Genomic DNA, 27483 nt, shown 5'->3' with positions numbered 1-27483 from the left:
TTGGCGTGATTAGGCAGACTCAAGTGTGGGATATCTCCGTGGGATCGGTCAGATTGGCTTTGCGATAATAGAATTGATAATTCTGGCTTACACGCAAAATAATACAAAAAGTAAGACCCTTGGATCTCGAAAATTGCATTAAAAGGTAAAATCATAAAAAATATATTAAAATCAAAACAATACGTCACCACACTATAGTACTTTTTCAAACAAATTGGTAGGCTATAAATGTTAATGACATTTTCAATCAAATTCAGAAGGCTTTGGTTTTCACTTCTCCGGAGTAAGTTGAGAATATTTTAAGCAGCGTTGAATTAATATCAATTCTTATCGGTTTGTTTTTCGTATTATTTTATGGGTTTATTACATATTATATTTTCTGTGATCCACAGATATGGAATCGCCCGACAACAGGCTGTACATGTGCACCGTTTGCTTCCAACGATACCTGTGGAAGGATCTCTCGGATAAGGAACACCGGTGCTTCCGCTGTCGCTTGCCACCAAAAGTATGTTTAATCTGCAGTACGAAGTTCGAGCCCCGAGATAAGATCACTAACTACTGCAAACGCTGCGATTTCTACATACACAAACATGTGGCCGTCAAGCCACCTCCGATTCCCGAAGGACGAGAGGACTTTGAGCCAAACAGAGAGGGATCCTCGTTCACAGAACGCTGGGAGGAGATTAAGGCGGCCTCTGGCATAACCGACGACTATTTGAGTGACTAAGTTCGAGAATCACAGTGCTGCAGCACTTATAAAATATAAAAATAATATATTAAAGAAAATAAATAAACAAATATATTGGTTTGATGGATTTGTTGTTCTCTTTGAAACTTTATAAAATGATCAAAGGAAGAACTTTACATCATTGGACCAAGCAAACATTAGCTAAATTATATAAAACATGCCAAGGAAAGATTATTATTATTCTAATAACATATATTACAAACCATTTAGAACATTGTAATGGCATGTCCTTGGGGCTAATAAAAGATGTTAATATGGACTATAATAATTAGAAGGAGGAATAGAAGACCTCCTAAAAATAAATAATATATTTTATTAAATTTATAAAATGTTGATATGGAAACCAGATTTCTGTATCTATTTATATTTAGAAGCTGTTATACAGACCAGATATGTAATCACTATAGGCTTCTTAGTAAGATATATATTCATAAATAGGAGAATAAAAGATTTCTTAAAGCGAAACCGCTAGTGGTCTAATAAGCAACATTTAAATTCCTTTTTATTTTATATTACTTGATAGTTGTGTAGAATATTTTAGGATAGTTTAGTAACTGATTTGAGTTAACTGAGAAACATGCGACGCACTAATCGTGCTGTAAAGTAGTAGAGGATTTCCGTAAAGCTCAGGGCGCTGCAACCCAGGAAAAAACCAACAAGGCCGCCGATGTAAACTGCGAAAGTGGAAAGTGAAATCGAGTGACCCAAGTGAGTCCTAAAGTTTAGATAAGAGGCAAAAACTTACCCAAAACATCTGCGAAGGAAAACAGGACGTCGCGACGCAGTTGCATCTTGGGATATTCCACAATACCCCATTGTAAATTAGCGCCCAGAAACCAGACACGCGAACGCTGAAGATAAGCCGGAAAATACAGAGAAAATTCCGAAATATATACAGATAAGCAGATAAGTGAAAGAAAAGCTAAATGGGAACAACAACATCATCATCAGTATTCTGGTAACAAGGCAAGTAAGCAAAAATTATTATTAAATGTAAAAACTTTCGCCGCACACAGCGCGAAAAAAAGTTAAACAAAACTTTTGGTTCACCCGCCTCTTTTCGTACACCTCATACCCAAAATAATTGCATATTTCAAGGCGCCCAGTTCCTGCAACTTCTGCGCTTATTATTTTTTATGGCCCGGACTACAATTTTGATGTTTGTTTAAGGCAAAATGCCCCTCCGCCTTGCTCCGCTTTTCTCCGGCGGATTTTCCCCAGTTTTCCGGGCATTTTTCCACTTGAAATGCGCGACGCAGCGGCGTCTGCAGTTGCCACTTAACGAGCACTAGATGGCGCTTCTGTTCGCCATAAACATTTTTACAGTTAAAGTTTACTTTATATTTTTTAATAGGGCGCTCGCCATTTTTTCATTTATTTTTATTATTATGTGCGATGTACTTACGTAGGATTGCACAAAGAAGTTGGAGTCATCACAGTTGGCCAAACAATTGCAATTGATTTTGTATTTGTCCGATTTTAAGGAGATTATCTCGCCTGTGTGGTCAAAGAATTGAATCTATTACAAACAAGTTTGAACTAAAGTTTCTAAAGTATGCTTTCTAAAATATGATAGACACAAAGTTAATAGGTTTAATAGGTTTTTAAGAAAAACAAAGAACTTTTCTTTCGGTAAAAATAGTAATAATCAAAATATAATTTAATCTCAGAAAAACTATGAACTTATAAACAACGCTCATAAAATTTCAACATAATATAAAATTTTCAAAAAATATTACATTTAAAAATCTGTTTGAAACTACTATTCTTCTTTCATGCTCTCCAAACTTAATATTCCTCTCTCTTAAAAAACACAAGCTTTTCCGGTCAAAACATTTATCCAGCTTATCAATGTCAACCTGTCCGATAATCTCTTCTCCCCTAGCAAATTACTTCCATCATTTCAATTACGCAACAGGTTGTCTATTTCCAACCTTGACTTTTGACCACCCCCTGAAAAATTAAATTATGGTCACGTTCTGGGAAAATGCGGTCCATTTTTTCAGACCGAAAAAATGTAAATCGAATTTCCGGCCCAGGTTAAATATTTGCATGTTCTCGGTGCGGTGGAAATTACTCACGTTTAATTTTGACCAGGCATCCGATGCCCTCCAGCCCGCAAACAGGCAACCTTCGACCGTTCCGTACTGGAAGCACATAAAAGAAAGAGACGGATGTGGTGCATTGGAGCGGGACAGATAATCGTGCTAAAGTTGCCACTTAAACTACGAGTATTTAAACATTTTACGACCGAATTCGCCCCATAAAACTGGGCAGCTTTTGATGCATCCCCGTCCGGCGCATAAAAGTTAACTATAATGGGGGCCAATTAAGTGCAACTCTGTGTCCCGAAAATATGATTATACCCACAGCGGTTCCGGTAGAAGTGGGGAATGCAGCCGCAGACCCGAAGAGCGAAAAACATTCTGCACTCGGAAAGGCAGAGGCCAAAGCTGTAGATGGGCACCGTCAGCATTTCCTCGGCCTCGTAGTTGAAGCGACAGCTCCTTTGCTTGGTGCTGAAACTGTCGAAAAAGTTTAAAATATATTACAAAATAATTACTAAGTAAGTAACCTGGATAGAGATTTAAGTAAGCCTAGTAAAATAATAATATCTGTGGCTATTCAAAAAAAACGCGAATTCTTTAGAGAACACAGGTTAATAAATAAATGTAGTTTTACGATCTTTAAAGCAGCATAAATTTTTTCTCTGACGATGAAAGCAATTTAAATGTAATAATAATAAATTAAGAAATATGAAATCTGAAGAATTCGCCTTTTTCTATTTCTCCACCACAAGATTAAAAAAAAAAAGCGAATTCTTTAGAGGGAATAAATAGAGAGGAAACATATATATACACTTCTGTAGACTTTGCGATATCTTTAAAAATTTCTATTACGTTTAGAAGAAACTGATTTTGACTCACGCTCTGGCCTCCTCATTTGTATAGATTTCCAGGGCAATGAGTTCCACGGTGGTATAGTCACTCTCCGGGAAGGTATATCTCTGTTTCGATATGCTCGGCACATCTCCGGCCCCGTGAAAATAAACATCGTACGCAGTCGATAGGTTTATAATCTGGGCGTAAATCTCGCCATCCAGCGGATGAACTGTTACCCTGTCGCCGTGGTCCAAAAGGCTCCAATCTCCGGAGCGCCAGTAGCTGCCAATAAGCCAAGTGGCCGGGAAAGAGCCATCAAATCAGGGCCACTTCCTGGCCAACAATTACTCACTCGAAGGAATTGTAGCGAGCCACCAGCGAGTTGACTGAATGGCAAATGCCAAACTCCGTTTGCGTTTCGTAGATGAACATTTTGACGGCGGCGCCACTGCTGATTTCCGGCTCGAAGGCCCATTTCAGCTCGTAGAGCAGGTCCAAGTACTTGTAACTGGGAATCCCATACGACTTGTTCAGCGGCAGCGTCTCCAAGTTGTCGTAAGTGAGGCTGGCAAGTTTCACAATAAAATCGCGGAAATCCTCTTGATCCTCCTCGGACAAGAATTGGTCCGGATGGGCCCTGCAAGAGTGCATTGGAGGAAATACACTTCAAGTATGATTTTTACATACTTTAAATTTAAAGCTTTTTGTAGCGCATTTCTACTTTATAATTAAAAAATATATGTTCTGGGTCTCACTGTTTTCTTATAAAAATAATTTTTTAAGTTTCATCATATCAAATATATTTTTTATAACGAATTATTATAAATATATATGGTTTGGCCTCTTTTTTTTCCATCGGGTGTAGCGCCAAATTCATTTGTGGTGGGGTGTCAATAAGCATAATTTAATTCCGAAATCCGACTTAATAAATTATAAATATCATGAATGGAAGAGCTTTCCTACTCACAGTATATACTCCTCCACTTTCAGCTCGTCGATCCGCTTGTGCGGACAGACTGTCAGCGATGGAAAGCTGGTGTTCCAGACCAGCTTATTTCGATCCATGGATATAACCATGGGTGAGGTCTGAAATCGGTGCCAGGTCCGCTTGCTCAACGAGATGATGCTGAATAAAGCCACGCAGATGAATGCAAACCAGAGCATGCTAAAAAAGAATGTATAAAAAGCTGAATGAAATACCCAAAAATGCGGCAGAGTCAAAAATGATATATGGATTCGGGGGAATAATTCGCACTGCTGTTGAGTGTGCATTCTGGCGGAGGACATAAAAATCTATTGCGTGTAAATTTTTTTCTTGTAAGCATTATGCGAAATATTCGCGACGAAAGAATTATGGCCAAGTCGAAGGAGGAGTCAATGAACGCATCAACGCTTTCGCAACCCTTTGCCGGCTTTTCCTCGACTTTTCTCCATTTTCTTTGAACCGCCACAAGGAAACTGGCAGAGACACAGACAGAAGTCGCCAAAAATCCTTTGCAGATTTTCTCCATTTCGAGCGAATGTCTTCTACAATGACATTTTGATGCCAGCAATGGCTCATAAAGCTTTCAGCGCTCTCACACACAGAAAAACACCCTGCTACTTGGCTTTTAATTTTCCCTAACATTTTCCAGCTCTTTATTATTTCTGTGTCAAGCTCCATACTATTTTTTTTTGGAATTTTCTTCTCCGACAACTGAGTGCTGTACGTTGTCTAACACCACAAAATTCCTTTTGGACATCGCATATGACAGACTCATTGTGATTTCCACTGCCTTTCCCACTCCCATTTTCACATTTTCCCCCTGCTTACCACTGCCATTTTCCATTTCCCAACTCTTGTCAGTCTGGCCTGCAATTTATGTATTTGCTTTGTTTCATCATCTCGCCACTCATATGCATAAAATTTGTGCGTGAATGAGGCTCAGTGATGCATGTTTGATGACACAAAATTCTCGTTTGTAAATCGTGCAGCAAGGGTTGTTTGTTGACTTTTTTTGGGGTGGATGCTTAAATTTCCACATAGTTCCTAGCTGAGGTATGCCATTGAATTGTGCGTGATATGGGATTTATAATGTCAAAAAGCTGCAACCCAAATTCCTCAATTATTTAATATGCTTCTTGAAGAAAGAAGTTTCAAGCTTAAAGTTAAACGAATTTATGGTTTGTATTAAATATTATGATTTTGATTGGAAATGCAGATATCTATTTTTACCATACCTTTTGAGTATCATTATTAAAACATTTTAAAAGAAGAATGTTCAATTTAAATCTGAACATATTAATTTCTATTTATGTTTTGTGCAGTGTAGCTCAAAACAAATAAGGAAGACCTAAACCAATTTGTTGATTATAAAATATTTTAATCTCTTTATGCATTTTTTTATTTTTGCTAAGCTATAGGTAATTAAAAAATTGTATTCGTAGTTCCAAAAAAATGCATTGAAATTCAAAGCCCCCTGATACCGTAATTGCTTAACAAATTTCAAACCCTTTTTTCGCACAGTTTGTGGAGTTTCGACTCCCCCAATGGAAGGGTTTAAGTTGTGACAGAGTTCAGGGCACTCGAAAGCCCGATGCCCTGCCATAGATTTCGGATCCGTACCCCCCTCGAAAACCCCCCTAATCCTGTGCGTCCTACGCCGCTGCGTGTTTTGCATTTGCATTTGCAGTTTTCGGTTGTGGATTATGCAATCGTGCACCTGTCGCCGCCACCCAAAAAGGGGGGAAAATCCCTCATAGTTACCATATCAACGCTTGTGAAATTGAGGTTATCACATGTCAGCGACACAGACTCTTTCTCTCAGGTTTATGCATTTCACCTCCCTCTCCCCAGCTTGTTTTGTATGCAAGTGGGTTCCTTTATATATACCTATTTTTTCCACAAATTCTTTAGTTTTTGAGGGAGGGCGGGAAGAAGAGCTTAAGTTGGGCTTGTGATGGAGTTGTGCATAATCCAGAAATTTGTGCGTCACAAGCTGATTTTTTGCCATGGCAAAGCATATTTTCCCCTTGTATTTTCTACTTTATGGTTTGCAGGGCCAAATAAATCCAAAATGTGCCAAGTGGAATCGGTCAAAGAAATAAATTTTCCGAGAAAAATGCTCAATAAATCATTTTCATGAAAGCCCTGGGGGAAGTGTATTAATTAAAGCTAAGCTTTGCGTGACCTCCTTCGCTTCATCTAGATTTTACCTTTGGTACCCCTGGCCTTTCCCCCAAACAACACCTGTCAGTTGGGATTCGGTTCTGGCGGAAAACTAACAATAATTGTAATTGAGCTTCATGATTTTGGGGAGAGCTCATGGGGTGCACTTCGAAAAAATGTAGTCGGCTATTGATTAATTAACAAAAATAATTTTTAATTATTGATACCTATTAGAAAAATAACAAATTAAATTTATTGTTCTTGTGTCTCAATATCATGTTAATTTCGCCATTTAGTTAAAGTGGTGTTTCTGGAAAATTTAGGAATTCCCAATATAGTTTTAGCTCTTATCTGATTGAAAGCTCTGAGCTGAGGTAATGTTATAGTTAAAATGTGTCGCTCGATCAAGTTGACTCCATCTAACTTAGACCCTTAACATAGCATTGTGAATTCGGCCACTAAACGATACAATTTTGAATACTTAGACCTTCGAAGCCTTGAAATTTTGTTATAACTATATTTTGTTAACAATATTTTGATACCTTTTCCCGTCTTTCCTGCCAGTGCCTACTTGGCCCTGTCCTTGGCCTGACTGTTATCCACTAATTAACCCTCAGCCGGCAGCCCTGACAGATTTCCCACCAACCACGCATCCGCATCTGCACCCCCGTCCCTTCCTTTTGGCCACTTTCGTGGAGTGTTGCCAATTTAAGCCTTGCCGCGGCCAAAACGGAAAGAGAAAGGTAGCGAAAGCATCGGAGAATTTTCCTGCTTTCCCCCTTCCTGAGTGTGTGTGTGTAATCCTGTTTGTCATGTCATGTCAGTTTTAAGGATTTATTGCACCGCACGAAAATACAAATTCCAGCAACAAAAATATTACTTCAGACCACAAGTACTACCTTCCCCCATCGACCACATGAAACGGAAGATATGTGGAAAAATGTATTTCGCTTCGAGAAGTTTTATGTGGGGGCTCTCGGCACGCACTTCCCCTTCAGGACCGCTCTGCTACGAAGCCGAATCCGAATCGGAATCTCTGCACGTGGCCTTGGTCGCTGGATAGTCCTTTTTTAAGTCCCGACTTATAGTTTTGTATCGTTTTAGTTTCAACTTTATGGTTTCTAGGGGGTAAACTGTGGTAATCCTATGTATAAGTTAAACTAGCGGTTTCTGGTCCTTTTTGCTCGTATTGAGGTTTGACAATAATTTCCTTGTAAATTAATTGAGTGGAAATGTTGCCTGAGTTCTTGCGGTCGCCTAACCAAATATTGTCTAATAAGATCTAGGTTAAGAGGATATTGCGTTTTAGATAGAGACCTTTTAGGGTTTTTTTTTTAATATTCGATTTTTTAGAAGGAGTTTCGGGGTTATTGTCTCAAGATATAGAGGGTATTTTCAACTCTATTTTAGAATCGCATCAATTAAAAAAACAAACTCAAGAGCACATTTGTCTTGATTTCAAGAACGCTTCTTCTCAAATAAGTGAGAAGACGAATTCTCAAATGTAGATAATTTAAATATTATCGACTTTTGTATGTTTCCCTGGAAAGCTTTTCCATTTTTCTGAGAGTATTTAAAGCATTAGGGCCTTTAAAATTCATAGGATTATAACAAAGTCTGTTTTCCCAATTTTTTAAAATTATTTTGGTGCATATTGGTTATGGCTCTCCAAATTTTTGGTTGGCTTTGTTTTCTCCTTAAAAACTGATATTTTCCTCATTTCGTTGCATTCCGTTTTCCCACCTCGTTTCCAATTTCATTACCCATTATCCAATTGTGTGGCCAAATCCAGCAGTCTATACAAGTCACTACTCACCGTTCGACAAAGTTCAGGCCGAGCTTGGCCAAATAAATGAAGCCGTGTATGGAGGAGCCCTGCAGGAACTCGATTATGAAAGCCTGCACTTTGGCCAGGCAGGCACCGCGGCTATCCCTCGGATTTTGCCGGGCCAGGACCTCTGTGTCCTCTTTCCCCTGCTCCGCCTTGCCTCGATCCTGTGGCGGTTGCCATAGTGGCGGACGGCGAAAGGAGCGAAAGCTCCTGCTGGTGGGTCCTTGCTGATTAATGGCCACGTTCTCGTCATTAGCTTTCGCAATTGTTTTGCTGCCATTTGGATTATGCTGATGTCTTTGCGCGGTGCCGGGAAAAATCAGCAGTCCAGGACCAGGACCAGAGCCTGGACCCCACCTCCTGGCATTGTCCTGCGGCGGCTGCAGCGAAGCTGTCGACGAAGTCAGCAGTGAGTCTCTGCCGGATGCGGATCCCTCGATTTCATTTTCATCCCAGCTGCTCCTCCTCGAAGTCAATGTCGTCCTTGTCGTCCTCGCAGCCGCTGACGGCGAGCTGTCGACAATTTTCGGTTGCATATCCTTGGGCGCTGGTTCAAGACAGGATTTATTGATGCAGTTTTAGAAGGTTGAAAGCTAAAATCGGGGAAATACAAATTTTTAGAAAATATGGAATAAAGAGTAGTGTGATTTCGAAGTGATATATGTACCTCTATGAGTTTGTAATTGAATTTTCTAACGATATATATTTAAGTTTTCACTTTTAAAGAGGGTCAAAATTTTAACCCATTTTCATGTTCGATTTTCCCGTATTTCAAATGGGTTTCGGAATGGGAACCTAAAACTGCACTTTTAGATTTCATAACTTCTGTTATTGGACCCCGATTATGAAGTGTGATACCTCTATGAGTTTGTAATTGAATTTTCTAATGATATATATTTAAGTTTTCACTTTTAAAGAGGGTCAAAATTTTAACCCATTTTCATGTTGGATTTTTCCGTATTTCAAATGGTTTTCGGAATGGGAAGCTAAAACTGCACTTCCAGATTTCATAACTTTTGTTTATCTTTTAAAGATAATTTAAGGTTTATAATATAAAGCTTATATCAGACAGAGGATTCGTACTTATTTAACTAATGAAGATGAAATGATGACCGCTTAAAAATGTTGAAGAATTTATTATATCCTAAACCTTATATAGAAATTAAAGCGAATAAGTTATATTTAATCAATACAAATTTTAAATAAGTTAATTAAAAACTTAACACAAACAATGCTAAAAATTCAAATAAATCAAAATATTTTTTGAATGTTTTTTAAAAGGTAAGAAAGTAATATATTCCAGTATCTTGAACAACATACCTATAATGTTAATCTAATAATTTGGATTTCATTCCCTTAACTTACTATTTATTATAATTTAATTTAATATCATGGCTTTAAACAGGTTTTAGTACAATGGGTTAATTTTTCAGTCCTTTTTTGCTATTGCGAATCCTCTGTCTGATATAAGCTTTATATTATAAACCTTTAGTACCCCAATCGCACTTGTCCACATGCTACCAACGAAATCCCTCTTCAGGGAGAACACTACAGTAATCGCTTGTCGATAACACTTGCGGAATACAACGCTGCGCCTGTATTACAGTGCTGAACATGTGCAATGGACCACCCGCCCACGCTGATTACGGTACAAACTTCATAATTTGCCCGACCCACGACCATTGTAACATGGTTAAGCTGTGATTTTTTATCACCACTCCCGATCCCAGGTTCATTAAAATATAAATACGTCGCTTTAAATATGTTTTTGCGGTACGGCAGCAGGTCGCAGGACATGGCCAACAAGGACAATAATAAATCATCATCGGAGGTTTTAATGCGCAGTAAATTATGCCTGATGTTGAACGCAGTTCTGCGAGAGTAAATCCGTTGGATGACACGAAATGCAATCAATGCTCGTCAGTGTGGCCAAGTTGGATGGGGATCGAATATATCCCTTGGCTGCAGCCCCATCATCATTATCATCGTGAAATTGTGACTGGGCATTAACTTAGTTAAGGATTTGCATTCACGAGTGGCTGACGTTGAAGAGATTGCGATTAAATGGTAATTGGATGGTCAAGATATTAAGGAGCTTTTCGCTGCGATCAGAACAGCTTTTGTTCAGATAATTTTCAATGTTAGTATTTAAAAACGTATTTAAAAAGTGCCCACATTCGTTAAATGGCGTTTCTTCTTCTGATGAGAACATTTTTTCTCTACTAAGTAAAAGCAAAAGTACTTAACAACATTGTTTTACCCTTGTAATAGGCATTCTAGTTGTTGTTTACCATTAAAAGCACCTTTAAATTAAAATTTATTTTTTGGTGTAAGCAGATGTGATTCTTTTCGATCTGATGGCCTATAGTTGCTATAGCTCACGCCCAGAATTTATGTTATTTAGATTTTAATCATAATAGATTGAAAATATATTTGATCTTCACGAAAAAGATTCTAAACTTTTCGGGCTATATTTAAAAAATATTTATTTTCTTTCGACACTTTGTAAACATTGAGAAATAAGATCAGTAGGCTTGGTCCCGGATCGAACTGCCAACCAATAAGGTCCCCGAAGGTAATCAGCAAGACGAGCTGGAACATCAAAGGCTCCCCCGTAGTGTCCAACTGCGTCCTTAAAACTGGATTAAAATTTCATTTAAATTTGCATTTAAATGAGCGTCGAACACTCAAAGTAAATGACCCCATTCAGGCCCAGTCCTTTCGGTTGGCAACTGGAATCCACTCCACAATTCTGCCGGGGACAAAGGTCCAGACGCGAACTTGTGTTTTCCAGACCCAGACATGGGCGGCGTCCCACCCCCCTTCGACCCCCCTGCACATGGGCAACATTAAAAGGGTTTTTTCCTTATTTTTTGCACTTTTCAACATTTTATTGCGAATGCGAATGCGACTTCTCCCAGCAGTTGATTACCTTTGGCAGTTGATATCGTGGGCTCGGCCGAGAGCGCTTTATTTGTATATATGCACTGCAGCTTAAGCAGGCAGACTGCCACTGCCACTTTTAATGGATATTGTTTAAAAATGTAATATTTTCCAATTAAATAAAGGCGTTTGCTGACCCTTGGCATCACCCGTGGCGACCTCGATTTGAGTCGATTGCCAAACATTGACCAGGCTTTTTATTTTTTTAAGAATACATGTGCATTTTACTTGCTGCCTTTTTCATGTTAATTAATATTGCAGAAACGCTTAAAGGACATTTTAATTGGCCTTCACTTTGTGGGCCAAACGAATTGTTATTGAGAAAGGGTTGAAAAAGGAAAGGGATTGGGAAAAAATAAAATCTGCAGGCTATGAAAACGCATTTAACTGGGCTTTCAGCCTTCTCTGGAGAATGTGAAGGAAATTAAAAGGCAAAGTAAAAGGAAAATCGAAAAATATGCCAGGGGAATTCGTTTTAAGAATGCTGCGTAGAACAAATTGTTCAGTTCTTGGGAAAATAGCTGGCATAAATATAAAAAAAATGTTAAGGAATTATAAAACCCATTTTAAGCGATAATTTATCCATAATGCGACTAGTAACCTCAGCACCTCTTCTCCACCAATTCCGGTCAATTTATTCAGAAGCAAATCGATTCCTCTTAGCATCTTCCCAACAAAAGTTGGCTACATACATTTGCCTCGAAACTACCGACGTTGTTCACTCGTTGAAATAACAAATTTTCCAATTTATTTCTTGATTTATTTTCACGCCAATTTCTTGGCTTTTGTGTCCGCCCTCAGCAACATGGCTTGACATTTGTTTATTTATTTGGCTTCATGTTTTGTCTTGTGCCATTCCTCTTCATTGTTTTCCGCAGCTTCTTCGCATTTGCCCCTTTTGCGTGAAATCACGAATGAATGAATGACTGCCCCGGCAAACGCCATGAATATTCATGGGCCATGCCACCAGACCCCACACGAATAACAACGGGAACGGAAACAGGACCAGGACCAGGACCAGGACCCAGTCGAAGGCAACAACATCACCGGGACAGAAACAGAAACAGAAACAAGAACAACCACAGGAACAGGAGATCGTCTATAAGGACTACAGCTACAACTACAACACACAGCTAACTCAGCTTGCATTTCCGCTGAATGCGGCAACAATTCGCAGCGCCATTTCGCTGTCCACGAGCAGCAGTTTCTCAGAATACCCTGCCAATCGACAGGATATTCGAAGGATGCCGACTTGATTGGGTGTTCATTCGGAAGTCTCTTTGATGTGCATCTGCTTTAATTGGATTGGATAGGATTTTCTAAATTTATACACCAATGAACAACATTTCATGCACCAATCTACCCCGCAATATTAACAAATTACTAGGCAGCAGATACTATATCAACACCTCTATAAAAGAAATTCTAAGACCATGTCTAAAATAAATAGTAGTAGAAAAGGGTATGCCTTGTTTTTAAAGATTATTATAAAGATCAATTAACAAATCTATAAAAAAAAACATATAGACTCACAGATATGACATACAATATTTAATGCACAGGCAACAAAAAAGACCTTGAATGGGTTGTACATTTGTTTTCCAAATTGTTGGATTTTTAAGCACTTTTTGGACTGGATTGGAAATATTTTTCTTTTGAAAATGATTTTTTCGTAGGTTTAGTCACTACCTACAAATAAAAGACTAAGCAAAATGTGTGTTGATTTAACTTATTGCATGCATCCGTTAATTTATACTGATTGTTCCCAAACCTAATGCCCAAATAATAATTCGATTAGAGTCTTTCCCATTCGGTGGATTTCTAAAATACAGTTCTTACTCCTTTGTAGACGGTGCTATTTGTCTGCAATGTGTTTGTGTGTTCGCAGATGTTTCTCGGCAAGATGCTGCAAATTGTTTGGGTTTAGTTGTTGTTCTGCAGCCAGTGTTATTGTTATTTGCGCTATTTGTGCAACAGTGGCTCCGAGTGGCCCGGTGGTGCTCTGTAGGTGGTTGATGGTGGTTGGCTGTTGCTTGTTGGTGGTGTCAGGAGCAGCCAACATTTTGCGGCTGCATGTGCAACAGTTTCTTGCCCCGCCCGGAAAAGTAGGCAACGCTTTTTGCACTCGCATCGAACAACAAGAAATTTAATTAAATGCACTTTCTCGCTGGCACTGCGAAAATGTTGCGGAAACTTTTTTGACGTACCGCAGATTTACCTTTACCTTCACCTCTACTCTTTCCTGGTCACTGCTCCCAGTCGACTGTTCACTGTTGGCCAACGAAGCGCTTTGGCTTAAATGCAATCAGTCGACCGCCTACACTTGACTTTTGTAAAGGGCTTACACGGGAAAGAAATCAGCTGGGATACCTTAATTATTATGCACTCCAAAAATTATTTTGATGTATTTTAAAATTAGTCAATTCAGAAATTATTAAGAAGGTCTAGTCCTAAAGACATTTACTCAAATCAATTTCTAAAATGTATCTAACCCCAAAGATATATAAGTTTATAAAATCTAAAACCGATTTCCACCAATATTACATAAACAACTACTAAAACTATTTTTAATAATTAATTATTTAATAATTGGGATGCAATTTTTCAAAGCGCAGTAATCTATCTAGAAAAATGGGATCACCTTATAATAAGGGCTTTCTCGACTTAAAATATAAATATTATGTAAAAGCTAATGAACATTTACCTATTTTTCTCAGTGCACTCCTCATGAGAAACTTGGCAGCTGCTGGGCTATTTCAGATTTGGTCACTCAGTCTCGCTTTGATTACCCTTTGGACAATTTGGCATTTGTGGCCCGAAACACGTAACTCTGGTTCCGATTTTGATTTGGTTCTGCCGGCGATTGCTGATTGTGTTGTTCTCGCTCAGATTGTATTGATTTTCCCGGCACGCTAATTACTGGCACTGAGTAAGGGGAGAAAAATGGGAAAAGTCGCTCGAAGGTGGCAGTTTGTTGGGTAATCGTGGTCGGATAACTTTTCAAGCTGGAAATTTAACAGATTTAAAGGGTGCTTTCTGAATGAGCTTAAGCTTTAAATGGTTTCTAAAATATTTTTAGTTCAGATAAGCTAAAAATTAATCTTAGTTTGCCCTTTTTTAATTGGCTTTAACATTTTACATTTTACTTGCCTATTATAATATAAACCATAATATAAATCATAGTCGAACAGTTCCTTCAAATAAATTAAATCATTTGGACCAACTTATAACTTATTAAGAAACTTAGTCCTAATACCTAAATATTTTATTATACTATAAGCAAAATATGGTGCTTTCTGTTTTGATGTCTTGCCGACAGAGATAAACCTTTAATGAGCATATCTTCTTCTACCACTTTTAAGCACACCAAAGTAAATACCATTTAAAGGTTATTTATGACACTCTCATGAATCACAGCCCAGTTCTTACTCTCCGGGCGATAATCCAATCAATTTGATAACGCTAAATTAATCATAACCCTGCAGTCGATGGAAGCTGCTCCGCACATAATTTCAACCGAAGAGCTCAACCACCCACTCCATTCAGCGATGTTTCAACATTTGGGTTCGATAATGGGGCAAACACACAAAGTTGGACCATTAGGGTGATCCCGCCCGTTCTTTGATTTTGCATTCAAGTTGCTTTCCCCGGGATGAATCAAAATCGAAGCTTCTCCGCACTGCAGCTGTATAAATTTTACATTTGTTTCCTTTCAATTTAACAATGTGTACTTTTGGTATTGTTTTGCTTTTTAGCGTGTAAAAAGTGGAGTGGTTCGAATCGGGGCTTTCCCTTGCTAGCCATTTCTCTTTTCGTTCGGTTTTTTCGCCTGATTTCGCAATATTTATGATTAGCAATTTATTATTCATCATTTTCGAGTGTGCAAACAGAGGAAAGAGGGCGGTGAGTGGAAGAGTGGAGCAATGATGGGCGCAATAACTCTTGTGAAAAATATCTGGGGTTGGGGTCGGGCTTTGCCCCACCATTAACTTGCACTTAATTTGATTAACAAAAGCCGATGTTTACATGCGCCGAATGCGATGGAAATCTATCATAGCTCAACTCAATGGAAATTCTCGGGATTTCACGGGGCAGTATATTTATCGAGTTGTGTGCGGGCATTTTATGAGCGAGCTTAGTTTGCTGGATTTGTGTGCTTTATTTTTGGGGCTCTACAGGGAAAAAATTGGGTTACTATAATATTTTTTGAAGCAGTTAGATGGAATAAATAAAAAAAAATCTGAATCAAAGATTTTTAAAATCCAAGAAAAAATGTCTTAGAAATTTGCCCTTTCCTTGAGTGAAATTCATTCGAAACCCTTCTTCAGACCCCAAAAAAACTGCAAACTGTCAGATGCAAATGTCTTCGAAGTAGAAAAATGAGTAATATGAAAACTGGCTAAAAGAATCTGAAAGAGGGAAATCTGAATGACAGAAGTGGGAGTGGAACAAATCGCAGCACATGTTGGCATTAGCTTCGAATTACGCACAAGTGCAACAGCGGCACACCAGGACATCAGGACATTCAGACACCAGGACAAACGGGACGAACAGGACACCCGGCACATCCTGGCTAAGAAGTCCAGCCAGGGGCGGACTCTGGCAAACAGAGGCAACATTTTATTGATGTTAATTTAATGCAGAAGAAATAAAAAAGCCAACGGCGACGGCGGCCATGCAACGGAAATAAGAAATGAAACGGAGGCAACAGCGAAATAAAAGATTTGCATATAAACAGTTACTCACACACTCATATACGAGGGCAGATTTATGCAGAGAGAGAAATAAAGTAGTACCTTTGTAGATACGTAAAAAGAAAGAAATTATTAACAATTATTTTATGAGCATACAATGACTTATTGGAGTCTCATTTGACTGAGTGATTTGCTCATTGAAACATGTCGATGCTTATGTGCCGACCACTATTTTACACTGTGTGTGTGGCGGCAGAGCTGCGGCAGAGAAAATTTGAATCCCACGGGCTGCCACTGATTCTGTTTTTGGTTACCACTGCTGTAAATCAGTTGTTAATCATCCAATAAGTTAAATTTAATTACAGAACATATTAATTAATAGAAAATGATATACTATTCGAATGATATGGTTCATCTATTCTGCTACTTTTCATGGAACTACTCACCCTTTTTTTCCCAGTGCCCACATATTTATATGTAAAGATATTTGCATAACAGACGTAGACCGGATCGGAGCCCAAAAACTGTCATTGCCAAGGTTTTTACATCCGCTTGCCGCAATCATCGTCTGTTGCTGTTGTTGCACCAGAAGGGGCGGACCCTTGAGCAGCGGAACGGAGTGAAATACTGCGGGGGGCTGGAACAATTCAATAATATTTATAGCGTCGTCTCATTCTCGAAATGTCCGCGGCAACATATGCAAGTGGATATTGCTCTATTTTCAAGTGGGATTCCATTATAATATTGTTGTAAGTAGCGGAAAGAAAGGGCCTGCCATATAAAGTGAAAAGGGGATATGCGAATATATGCAAATCGGAGGGCTCGGCCGCGTTGACACTTTGTGCCTCGAAATTTATTGGCATGTGCGAGCAGACAGGGCACGAGTGCAAGGATACTCTCGCAGACACCACCCACTCAGCCGCCTGAGATCCGAAATCGAAATCCACACATGGCCAAACATTTAAATGTAATTGCAAATATTTAAATCCAATGGGTCCCGTGCCAAAATATTGGAGCTCTCAATTTATTACCGCCGTCGCCCGATTGGCAGCACAAAAATGGGGGAATGGCCGATTGATGGGCTCTTATGGGCGCTGTTTGGAATCCATTTAATAGCTCCTAAAAGGGGCTAATTATTTAGCCACATAAATCAGGGCGAACTTTTGCAGGCATTGGTCGGGGGAAAGGCAATCATTTCGAGTTAGCAGAGAGGAAAAATAAATTAAATCATTTGTAGTAGGGTTTCAGTAATGCACTCAGAAATTGATTATACATATCATTAAGATCGAGCCAAACGACTTTCATTTCCAGCAACTTCACCCTGTTTGTGGGATATATCTTGTATAAACCATACTACAACATTTTTGTAAAGGGGAATGATTTTAAAAATATTTATAAAGTAAATATTTATTTTTTCTTTACTTAAGCTTTACTGCATTGATTACTAATAGTAATTCTTAATGGAATGCAAGCCATTCCTATATATTCAAAATATATGCGTGGTGAAACTAGACCGTTTATATTAAGTGAATCCAGGATCTTAAATATGAGACCATAATCTCAGCTTCTTATCGATTCCAGCTGAAGAAACCCCTATATCCTGTCTGGCCGGCAAACAAATAAAAATGGTCATGCAATATTAATATTTATGCACAAATATTGGTAAGAGGGAAAAGGGAGTACGAGTTTGCTTTATCTAAGTGAAATGCGGAAAGATTGATGACTTTGGCGCTGGGGTTTCCCTGTGTGTGTTTCTGCCACGCTTATAAGAATTTATGGCAATCGTGGGCAAGGCAAGCGCTGCGTATACGCAATATTTATATTTATGTATTATGAATCAATGCGAAAGGGCAGCCAAGGCAATAAGAACAGGAGCAAAAAAATCGAAACGAGTATAAAAGATGCGCACTAAAACAAAAGGATAACAATAACTTTCCGCCGGATTCGTGAGGCGGAAAGCAGGGAAAAGTAAAGAAAAATAGGAAAAAGCCAAAAGATTCTGGTCCGGGGGAGAGTAAATGGTTTTGCAGCCTTGCAAAGAAAGGTCCATTGGGGCGGATTATGAGTGAGATTCTCTCGACTCGCCCCCAAATATAAAAAAACAAAGTAAAGAACAGCGAATAGAGCCAGGTCATAAAAATTGCATGAAAATGGGTTCAGGAAATTCAGCCGCCTTCGTCCACTGACTCATATGTGCGGGGATTATCCTTGGATGGGATATCTTGGGTGCCCTCCCCCTTGTCTTGTTTATTTGTTTGGCTTTTACGCCAAAAATTATACTATTACAATCAAGTTTACGATTGCAATTCGCTGCCTCCGTTGAGTGCCAATGAATGCGATGATGGCCAAGCACGAACATGATCATAGCCTCTGCGTTTATTCCTGATGATGATGATGATTGGTTGGGAATATACATAAATTCAGTGGGTAACGTTTGCCCTCGGGGACGTAGATCTGACCGGTTGAGACTTCTCGCTTTTTAGAGCAAATCGAAAGGGAAAGTGCTGGGTTTCTCCTTATCCGATATTCCTTTCAGAATTATAATCTTTTCAAAATAAAATTGACTACTGATTTCCCGAAAATGCTAAAATAAATGTAAATGTCGTTTGAAAGTCAAAACAAAATAATGTCAAAAATAAAAATATAAGTTTAATTTATTAAGTCTTACATGAACTTACTTACTTATTTATACTTATTACTTATAAAATGGTTAAAGTAAATATTACAACCATTTCTTTTAATATTTTCTATCGTGACTTAAGTATTTTGATATAATATCAAACAATATAAGTCTTTCGTATTTATTATAAGGTTTGTTTTATTTAATTTAAATTTAATTACATTTTATCTTTAATTTTCAACTCAATAGACACTCCATTTTTTTTATCAGTGCAGTCCTTTTGCCTTCCAAGCCAGCGTGTTTGCTGTGCCTAATTTCCCTCGAACTCATCTCTCGTCGAATTCTAATGTGCAAGTTGACTTTGTGCATTCGCGCATTGCTGCCACGCATTTACCCCTCGGCCCCGAACCTTAACCCCCTAAAGCCCCACAACCCTGGGAGGGATGCAACTACAGCCACCGCAGCAACAACAAGGACAACGGCAACGCCAACGACAGGATGTGGCAAGTGGGCAACTTTGGAGCATGCGAGTTTAAATTGCCAGAGCTAAAAGGGTTGCCAACAACAACGCCGGGGAAAACGCAACTTTTTTCTGGCTTTTCCCCTATGATTTTCTCCGCTTTTTTTATTTTTCTGAAAACATCGACAAGCGGCTCTTTTGACTGCCATTACCCTCCGAATGCCACCCCTCGCAACCTGTTTTTTGTGGCACAAAACTTTGCACTTTGACATGCAGCCACGTGTGGCATGATGCTAAGGGCTAAGGTGTGTGTGTGGGTGTGCGAATGAATGTCTGAGTGTGGGTGACAGCGCGATTGTGTGCGTGTGAGGTAGTGAATTGAATGAGCTTTCAATGCTGCCTGCCAATTGGCTGACAAACGTGTCTAATAGTTCCCAATCGCAATCAATGATTTGTGATTGAAAAAGAGAAGTGGATTGACGCCATCTTGGGAGCATTTTATGAAGTTTTGATTTAGAAGCTCAAGGAACTGAGTTCTGAGGAAAGCTAGGACTGTAAGTTTTGGTATGCTGCATTGTAAGGTTCCTTAAGTCTGGATTTTTATATATTCGTTCTTGCATAACGATTTTTTTTAGCAACCTTAGGGAACTCATTTCTGGTTAAAGTTAACACAGTGAAAATTGGCATCCTTCCTGCTATGTTTCTTTAAAGAATATTATATTTGTCAAAATATATTTAATATACCGAAATATATATCGCAAAACAGCTTCCCCTTTTTTATCGCGTTTAGTTGTTGACTCATTGTCTTAATTTTCTCTGTGGAGTAATCAGCACACAAAATACAGTCATTATAATCAACGACCTCTTGGTACAGTAAACACCCCCGTGTAACGAACCCACGCGCACACGTGTGCACACTTGAAAAAAATCTTTCTACTCGCATGAATATTTTAAGGCTCGCATCACATTCAAATTATGATAATGATGACGAAAGGCGAGAGTGGGTTTTTGCATATGAGTTTTGGGGCGGGGAAGTACCCGAGTGGGTGTGTTTGGAGCGCTAACGAGCGCAGGTACACTCAGGAGCTCAGGGACAGGGACCCCAGAACCCCGCTCGAGGACTACCCCTCTCGCAAGCCCATTTTCCACCCCACCACTGCCCATCCCCTTCGAAACGCTTTCGTTAATGCATTTCATTAATTTTTATACAATTCGAATTCGCATTGTGAGTGCGAGGGCGTGTGTGTGGGTTTAATGAGCACTTTTGTGCGGAGGATTTTGAACGGGGAGGATCGTTAGAAGTCACTTGATGTGGCAATCCCCAGAGGAGTGACGAATGCACTTCTGGCCTTGAGCTGCCTAACTTTTGAAATTCAAGGGTGGGGTGTTTAGATAAAGAAAATCGATTGAAATTATATATATTTTACATTGAGAAGGCCCTTAAAAGGTTTGCTATTTAATACATGTTTTAGTTTTATAAGGTAGCGCAATAAAGATTAAAGATAAAAAGCTGAGACAAACGGTACGTAATATAATCTTACAATGATAAAAACAATACTTATAATAAGTAATACATCTACATATACACAAAGAAAACTATCTAAGAACATTGTTCTTGAATTAAGAACATTGTTCTTGAATTGAGAACATTCGTTCTTAAAAACCGTGTAAGTACATTTAGTATCAATATAAGAACGAAATGGTGAGAAGAGTAAAGTTAAATTGAGTTTATTTAACAACTTTTTGATAAGTATACACTAAGGACTGAACTAATAGTTTATTTGAACATACAATGTACTTAAATACCGCTAATTCAACTTGATTCGAGTAAAATAAAAACATTTTCAACTTAAAAATGTGGTTCTATTTTTAAGACCATTTTCAACTCAGATGAGAACGTCAGAATTTTCTCTGTGTATATATGTATATCAATAGGGTCTTGCTTCAAATCACCATAATAAAACCCTATGTTAGCTTAACTATAGGATAGTATTAGATATTAACAATAATAATAATGCTACGTACCAGTACTGAGGTAAATTTGACATTTGTAAAAAAACCTACATAGGTTCTTTGGGAGGCTTTGATTAAAAGCTCAAAAATTTGTTATTTGCATTCCACCAGTTTATGTTGATATAATCTCTGAGCAATAATGGAGGAAACACTAGCACCGGTGGATTCTTCGGAACCACCGACCGTAGCCCCGGTCTATGTAATCGACTGGGGGAACTACTCGTGGAGCACCACCGTGGCCACCACCACCACCGCCGCCAGCAAGGAGTCCTCGGGCACCATGGGCGTGGGGATCATTGTCCTGATCGTGTTCCTGGTGCTCCTGTGCTGCCTGTGCATCATCTGCCTGCCGCTCCTCTGCCTGTGCGGCTGCTGCGGACTGGCCTGCTCCGCCTGCTTCACCTGCGGCGATGGATGTTGCGGCGATGGTGGCGAGGGAGGAGACGGTGATGGGTGTTGCGGCGGTGGAGGAGGCGATGATTGTTGCGGAGATGATTGCTGCGGCGACGATTGCTGCAAGGGCGGCGGCGGCGGAGGGGAGGAATGTTGCGACGGCTGCGGGGACTGCAACGTAGACGAGGATTAATCAGTCAGAAAATCAATTTCCAAATTGTGTGTACTAGTCCCATGTACGTCCGCAAACAAACTGCAATAAATTTAATATGTTTAAATAATAATTATTATAACTGCTTATAAGTACACATCGAAGTATATGTAATATCTATCCTAACCATAGAATTTTTAGCGATTCTTTATTGAAAACATATTTTTATATTTAAAAATCCATATTTTTCAGGGGAGATAGCTTTTAAAATAAAATGATCGAATTAATTAAAATCTTTATATTTATGTATACAGTACAACAGTTTTCAATGCAGTCCCATTTCTGACGTTAATGTTTACAATGTATTATACATAATATGTTTCGTTTGGGAGTCCACGTAACCTTATAAAGATTTATGATGGTACTCAAAAACTCCAAGTAGTCGTTCATGAAACTATATACAGAGATTACCTATCAATTGAACCTATTCTTCTAAATGCTGTTCTTAATTTACTGAACCCAATCGAAACTGCTTCTCACCTTTCTTCTCTTTAATATCTAAGTCTTTTACTTATTCTACCTAACGCTGGGATTCTATACAGCAAAAATAGTGTGCGAAGTTAGAAGTTCATTAGTAATTCGTGAAGTGAATTACTAATGAACATTTTTGCATCTTAAAAAACCATGGTAAGTCTTAAAAAGAAACCAAATTCCTGATAATAGAACGTGCGATTTAGTAAGCTGCGACTGACCTCTTAAAAATTCAAATAATTTTAACAACCTCTGAATGATTTACAATAAACTTTCCAACAAAGGGCTGTCCGAAATTCATAATCTGCTATGCGAGAAACCAGAAGACGTCATGAATTGAAAATTGCAGTAAGCTATGGCTCTCTAATAAACCACTATTTTCCTACCACACTTTTCTTTTTTTAGAGGTGTCAATCTGGAACCGGAAATACCAAAATTGTCCAGTTACTTCCCATAAGCTATGGACGAGTCGACGGCGATAACGATCATAGACTACGAAGATTTAGAAGGCAATGTAACAATTGCGGCGATAAAGACGACCACTTATACACCGGCAACTACTATTGGCCTGTGGGGACTTTTGTTCGTATTCGTCATAATAATCCTCTTCATTGCCCTGTGTTGTACATGCATGGGACTTCTGGTCCTCTTTGGGTGTATTAAATCCTTTCTTTGTTTTCGCTGTCGACGTCGAGATGAACAGTAAAGGAAAAGATATCCCTCAAAAAGACTTAAGTTTCCTGTAATACGCTCATCGAAACCCTGATTTGTGCTTATAAAATTATATTTTGTGTATAACATCTTAAAGATTATATGTGGATAAAAGATAATAGTGTTAAATATTTTATAATAAATTCATGTAACCTTCGGCACAGCCACATGACCAATGAAATAAATATGATTCGGGTTCTTGACGGCAAAGATAAATGGACGATTGGCCCAGAATTGAATGGGTTCTCCTCTGCCTTTAAATTCTGAAATAGAAGATTAGGTAGAATCTTACAAATACATTAATTAGAACTTAGTACAAACCTGATGTTTCTGACTGACTGACGAACTCGCTGATTTCGATAAAGCTACTGTGCAGCATAGTATTGATTTTGTAGCTTGTGTCCTCCCCAGTCAGGCCAATCAAATTGGGGTTCATAAAAAGATTCCTGACCCCCAGTGGCTTGAGAATGGATTCCAAAGCGATCCTTGAGTGCACTCGAAACTTGGGAAGTAGCAGGTGTACCATTCTTTGCTTCAATTTCCTGGCCACCTTCATGAGATCCGTATTGTTGACAAGGTTGCTTAGTTGGGGAAGCCCCTTCTCGGGATTGCGGGGCATAAGAATAAGCATTGAGAGCTGGTTGTTTTGGTAAGGCACTTCGACCACTTCCGCATCCAGATCTGAACTTTCGCCCCAGAGGAATGTGCCAAACGTTTCCATGGTGTCCACAGGGATGTCAAAACCATTTCCCTGGTAAAATGGTCGCTTTTTGGTATTACTTATCGAAAAGACACTGGCCCACTTGCCATGGAAATGTGCCGAATTGGCCACCACTATCTTGGTATTTTTCTTAATTCGCGTGTGATGGAAGAGATTATCCATTTTGTGACTGGTTGTCAGGCGTATGAAATCATTGATCGCATCGCTGGCTCCTTGGGGATCGCCAAAGTGCACCCTATCCGCATTCCACTTATTGATCTCGGCTGTTGTTTTCTGGTAGCTGCTAAGCAGCGGCACTTCCCTATCGACAAAAATTCGATTGACCATGGTCACATCGTCTAGGAATATGTCTCCATGGGCCACCTGTTCCATCACAGCCTGCAACTCCTTGCAGTGTTTCATTCCGAAGTAAACAGAGCCCAAGGCCAAGTTGGTGGAAGCTGGGGATAGCACAATGTTCCTGTGAAGGTTCTTTCTCGAGGCCTGGTGGTACAATTGGCTGGCAAATTTATTCGATCGACCCAGCTGGACCAGTAAAACTACAGTAGTCGAAAGGTAAACTGCAAAGGTGGGTGTACAACATTATTCCAGATTTCAATGGTACTTAAACCATTAAAAATTAAACTCCCATATATATATATGAACGTTTATTTTAATATTTCTTAATATAAATTCCAATCGATTTCAGTTCTCTGGAGGCCTGTTTTAGGGAGGCACATTAGACTCACCAAGTTTCTGGACAACTTGCATCTTTCTGCGAGCGTCTTTGGTCTGCAACTGGGATGTATTTACTGAATCTTTGCCAGAGTGCCAGTGTGACAAATGTAAACCGATTAGCCACAGCTGGGGCCCGATTATCAGATGGCTCAAAGAAAATACCCCAGGCCACATGGAAAATTCCCCAGGCCAGGAATTTGCCCATTTTCCTCTGAGGACTGAGTGCATAAATTCCGGGCAGCTCCTGCAGCTGCAGGAAAGACACAAAACACTCGTCCAAGTCCAAGTCGTAAATGCACTCAGCACTTTGTCAGCTCTCAGACAGGAAATGCAGTTGCCATTTTTCTTTTATCCCTGCAAATCCCGCTCGCCCCTCCCCGGAAAGTCGTTCTCCAACTGTCTACATTTTTCACTTGCCATCCATAAAAAGTATCAGTTTTAGTTTCAGTTTTAGTTCTCTCATGGCTACGAGTCTCGTACGTCTTCTGCCTGTCCTGTTGGATCTGTTGTTTTGCTGTCTCAATTTCGCCAGCGCTTCCATATTCAGTTTCATAATTTTTCCCCAAGTTTATCATCCTTTTTGCGAGGCATGACAAAGTTTTCATTGCCGTCGACACAGGGGCTGGAAAAAAGTTTTCTCCAGCTGTGAAGTGCATTAAACAAAGCCCTCATACATGATCTGAATGTGGGTGGTGTGGAAGGGAGCGCGTGATGGAAAAATTGCATTTACCAGGGGGAAGTAAGTGGGGGCACAAGTAGATAATGCACTCACTTTTCGCAAGGAGCTGTACATATTAAATCTATATATCAATATTGTTTTGAATAAAACCATATAAGAAAGTCTGTGTCTATTTACATATTGTAATATATTTATATATAATCATATACATTTTTTTCTTTGCAGTATTGTTTATAATTACTTTAATTCACTCGCAAATGTGCTCTTATATTTCTTTATCTCCGTTTTCTATTAGATTTAGATAAAGGTTAGATTTCATAAATAATTTACTTTTGCACAAAAGTAGTTTGCTGCCTAAGCTCGAGGTCATGGTCGGTTATAATTATACCACGAATATTTGGTTTGGTTCACTCACCCATACACAATGTTTATACAAAACTCATTTTATCACTTAATGGCCTATCTTAACGTCTAAAGAGTCGTTCACCTGGGATCGTCACTCGCTAGTCTCTGAAATTGCCCAGCCATTTGACGAACTCCCTAAGCTTCTCCAATCTTCGGGGTCCGCCACGAGTTAGGATCCTTCTCCACCTGCGCTCCACAGCCAAGCGATCCTCTTTATCTATGGATTCCAGGTGTTTCTTAAGCTTTCTGTAGATTAACTTTTGAAGTTGGGCAGTTCGGGTTTGCACTGTTCGCTTCCATCGATCGAATCCATTGCGCTGCAGGCAAAGGGCAATCAACTGGGTCTCAATGCTGGAAGTTCTCAGGGGATCTCCTGTGGTATCTGAGTCGAGATAGTCCTCTACCACGTCATAAAAGGCATTCAGCTTTTCCTCTGTATAGTTAGCATTTACGGCTGTAAAGGCATCGAAACGATCCAAATAACCCAGGAGAACCGCGTTCTGGGAGTCCAAGACGAGGAGATCTTCTACTACATAATCTACCAGTTCAATTGCTTGGGCAACCAGCTGACTGCTTATAGTTTGCAAAGCCTGATCCGACTGTAAAAACAATCTATAACGACTTTGATCTCCATATGCTTTTGTCTTTGAAGGAGCAAGCTGAAACGATATTAAATTCCATAAGTTTCCAAGTTTATAATGTAAGAATATCATTTTAATGGGTATATCTTAAAACCAAGCTATAAATAAAAAAATTTTAAATATCTATATCGTACTTCTCTCTCCACTTACCAATGCCAAGATCAAAATTCCTAGGTAATTCTGAAACCTCATGGTGATCTTGCCCGGCCAAAAGTCGTTCGTCAACTGGAAACCCTCTACTCAACTCAAAAAACTCGGAAGCATGGCAAATCGTAGATAGTCTTATCTCTCTGAAATTTCCATGTCGAATCGGTGCTTGTCCCAATGATAGAATTTATTAAATTATTTAAAAAGATGACGGATGATGTCATCAAGTCAATGACGTTTCTTGGGTGACGAACCCTTAGATGAGAGATAGTCAAAGGTTTATGGGGTTAAAATTTATGAATGGAGGCCCGACAGGGGGTAGACAGTAGTTATCTGCACCGACATAACAATGATTGTGATTCAGAAAAGTTTCTGTGGCTCTTTATCTTACACAGAGAACAAATAACCCATCAAAAGCTGTGAGATATGTGGTCAAATCTAAATCGCTTAGCAACTGAGATGGGCAGCAGAAAAGGCGGAAAGCTCGTCGGCGAAACTATTCATTGCGTATACGCCGGCTGGGCCGTAATAATAGTGAAATAAAAGTCCACTTAGTCAGCAGTCAGTGGGGAAATGGAGGAAATGGGGGAGGGGAATGGTATGGGATGGGATACGAGGAGGTCAGTCATTCATTGTGCTGGGGTTAGACCCTCAGGACAGTCGCCTGTATCTGTTTTTTTCTGTGTGTGCCGTTGTGATAAATGTCTGAACTGGGTCAGTGGCGTACGATGATGAAACTCGGCGGCAAAAAGCGGCAAATAAAACGCCGATTGCTCGTATCAGAGTTTCAAATGAAATCCCTTATCCCCACTATCCCCACTATAAATGCCTGGCATTCGGAGTTGAGTTTTCGAGTGGCCGACAAATCCCCAATGTGCGCTGCAATTTCAACTTTGATAAGCGAAGTTTAGTGGCAAAAGCCCCAACAAAAAATAAAAATCATTTTCTCCCCCGCCATATGACAATGTTATTAGCGTAGTTTTTGCGATTTTCAGGGATTTGAAGCGTTTTTTATGCCCTTTTTTGTGCGGTTAGCGTTCCGAAT

At 39.3% G+C, this 27483-nt stretch overlaps 6 protein-coding genes across 8 annotated transcripts; 3 read left to right on the top strand and 3 right to left on the bottom strand.

Annotated features, from left to right (window-relative positions):
* The first annotated feature begins 189 nt into the window (after nucleotides 1–189).
* On the top strand, nucleotides 190–745 carry LOC119551487 (protein FAM76B). 2 transcript variants are annotated; one of them, XM_037860850.1, is made up of 2 exons: nucleotides 190–283; nucleotides 393–745. In XM_037860850.1, exons 1-2 carry the CDS (start codon nucleotides 229–231, stop codon nucleotides 728–730), a joined length of 393 nt encoding a protein of 130 aa, XP_037716778.1. In that variant the 5' UTR covers nucleotides 190–228; the 3' UTR covers nucleotides 731–745. The 2 variants fall into 2 exon arrangements, with proteins under 2 accessions (XP_037716778.1, XP_037716779.1); XM_037860851.1 differs by having other exon boundaries at nucleotides 269–333.
* Nucleotides 746–1280: 535 nt separating this feature from the next.
* Nucleotides 1281–9148, bottom strand: LOC119551351 (sodium channel protein Nach). Of its 2 annotated transcripts, none has more exons than XM_037860670.1 (9): nucleotides 8598–9148; nucleotides 4601–4798; nucleotides 3986–4270; nucleotides 3679–3915; nucleotides 3122–3276; nucleotides 2833–2898; nucleotides 2157–2248; nucleotides 1497–1602; nucleotides 1281–1425 (listed from the first exon to the last, which is right to left on the bottom strand). In XM_037860670.1, exons 1-9 carry the CDS (start codon nucleotides 9146–9148, stop codon nucleotides 1316–1318), a joined length of 1800 nt encoding a protein of 599 aa, XP_037716598.1. In that variant the 3' UTR covers nucleotides 1281–1315. The 2 variants fall into 2 exon arrangements, with proteins under 2 accessions (XP_037716598.1, XP_037716599.1); XM_037860671.1 differs by having other exon boundaries at nucleotides 3092–3270.
* A 12333-nt stretch (nucleotides 9149–21481) lies between these two features.
* On the top strand, nucleotides 21482–21928 carry LOC119551440 (keratin-associated protein 17-1). The gene has a single exon (XM_037860783.1). It carries the CDS (start codon nucleotides 21482–21484, stop codon nucleotides 21926–21928), a length of 447 nt encoding a protein of 148 aa, XP_037716711.1.
* A 696-nt stretch (nucleotides 21929–22624) lies between these two features.
* Nucleotides 22625–23273, top strand: LOC119550570. The gene is made up of 2 exons (XM_037859360.1): nucleotides 22625–22765; nucleotides 22823–23273. Exon 2 carries the CDS (start codon nucleotides 22878–22880, stop codon nucleotides 23121–23123), a length of 246 nt encoding a protein of 81 aa, XP_037715288.1. The 5' UTR covers nucleotides 22625–22765; nucleotides 22823–22877; the 3' UTR covers nucleotides 23124–23273.
* LOC119550569 (serine protease inhibitor 42Dd-like) lies at nucleotides 23204–24639 on the bottom strand. The gene is made up of 3 exons (XM_037859359.1): nucleotides 24578–24639; nucleotides 23450–24409; nucleotides 23204–23391 (listed from the first exon to the last, which is right to left on the bottom strand). The coding sequence occupies exons 1-3, from the start codon at nucleotides 24597–24599 to the stop codon at nucleotides 23273–23275; spliced, it is 1101 nt and encodes a 366-aa protein (XP_037715287.1). The 5' UTR covers nucleotides 24600–24639; the 3' UTR covers nucleotides 23204–23272.
* An 833-nt stretch (nucleotides 24640–25472) lies between these two features.
* Nucleotides 25473–26503, bottom strand: LOC119550678. The gene is made up of 2 exons (XM_037859537.1): nucleotides 26442–26503; nucleotides 25473–26309 (listed from the first exon to the last, which is right to left on the bottom strand). The coding sequence occupies exons 1-2, from the start codon at nucleotides 26481–26483 to the stop codon at nucleotides 25749–25751; spliced, it is 603 nt and encodes a 200-aa protein (XP_037715465.1). The 5' UTR covers nucleotides 26484–26503; the 3' UTR covers nucleotides 25473–25748.
* Nucleotides 26504–27483: the final 980 nt, after the last annotated feature.

The sequence above is a fragment of the Drosophila subpulchrella genome, chromosome 2R (assembly GCF_014743375.2).
Source record: "Drosophila subpulchrella strain 33 F10 #4 breed RU33 chromosome 2R, RU_Dsub_v1.1 Primary Assembly, whole genome shotgun sequence".
Lineage (NCBI taxonomy): Eukaryota > Metazoa > Arthropoda > Insecta > Diptera > Drosophilidae > Drosophila > Drosophila subpulchrella.
This window is presented reverse-complemented; position numbering and strand designations above follow the sequence as displayed.

Coding starts and splice junctions, on each gene's coding strand:
- LOC119551487 (XM_037860850.1), top strand. CDS start 229: ATGTTAATGACATTTTCAATCAAATTCAGAAGGCTTTGGTTTTCACTT. Junction 284..392: donor TTGGTTTTCACTTCTCCGGA/GTAAGTTGAGAA, acceptor TGTGATCCACAG/ATATGGAATCGCCCGACAAC.
- LOC119551351 (XM_037860671.1), bottom strand. CDS start 9,148: ATGCAACCGAAAATTGTCGACAGCTCGCCGTCAGCGGCTGCGAGGACG. Junction 3,916..3,985: donor GCTCGCTACAATTCCTTCGA/GTGAGTAATTGT, acceptor GCTTATTGGCAG/CTACTGGCGCTCCGGAGATT. Junction 1,426..1,496: donor TTCCTTCGCAGATGTTTTGG/GTAAGTTTTTGC, acceptor CCACTTTCGCAG/TTTACATCGGCGGCCTTGTT.
- LOC119551440 (XM_037860783.1), top strand. CDS start 21,482: ATGGAGGAAACACTAGCACCGGTGGATTCTTCGGAACCACCGACCGTA.
- LOC119550570 (XM_037859360.1), top strand. CDS start 22,878: ATGGACGAGTCGACGGCGATAACGATCATAGACTACGAAGATTTAGAA.
- LOC119550569 (XM_037859359.1), bottom strand. CDS start 24,599: ATGCAAGTTGTCCAGAAACTTG. Junction 24,410..24,577: donor GCAAGTTGTCCAGAAACTTG/GTGAGTCTAATG, acceptor CCACCTTTGCAG/TTTACCTTTCGACTACTGTA. Junction 23,392..23,449: donor CAGTCAGTCAGAAACATCAG/GTTTGTACTAAG, acceptor CTTCTATTTCAG/AATTTAAAGGCAGAGGAGAA.
- LOC119550678 (XM_037859537.1), bottom strand. CDS start 26,483: ATGAGGTTTCAGAATTACCTAGGAATTTTGATCTTGGCATTG. Junction 26,310..26,441: donor GAATTTTGATCTTGGCATTG/GTAAGTGGAGAG, acceptor ATATCGTTTCAG/CTTGCTCCTTCAAAGACAAA.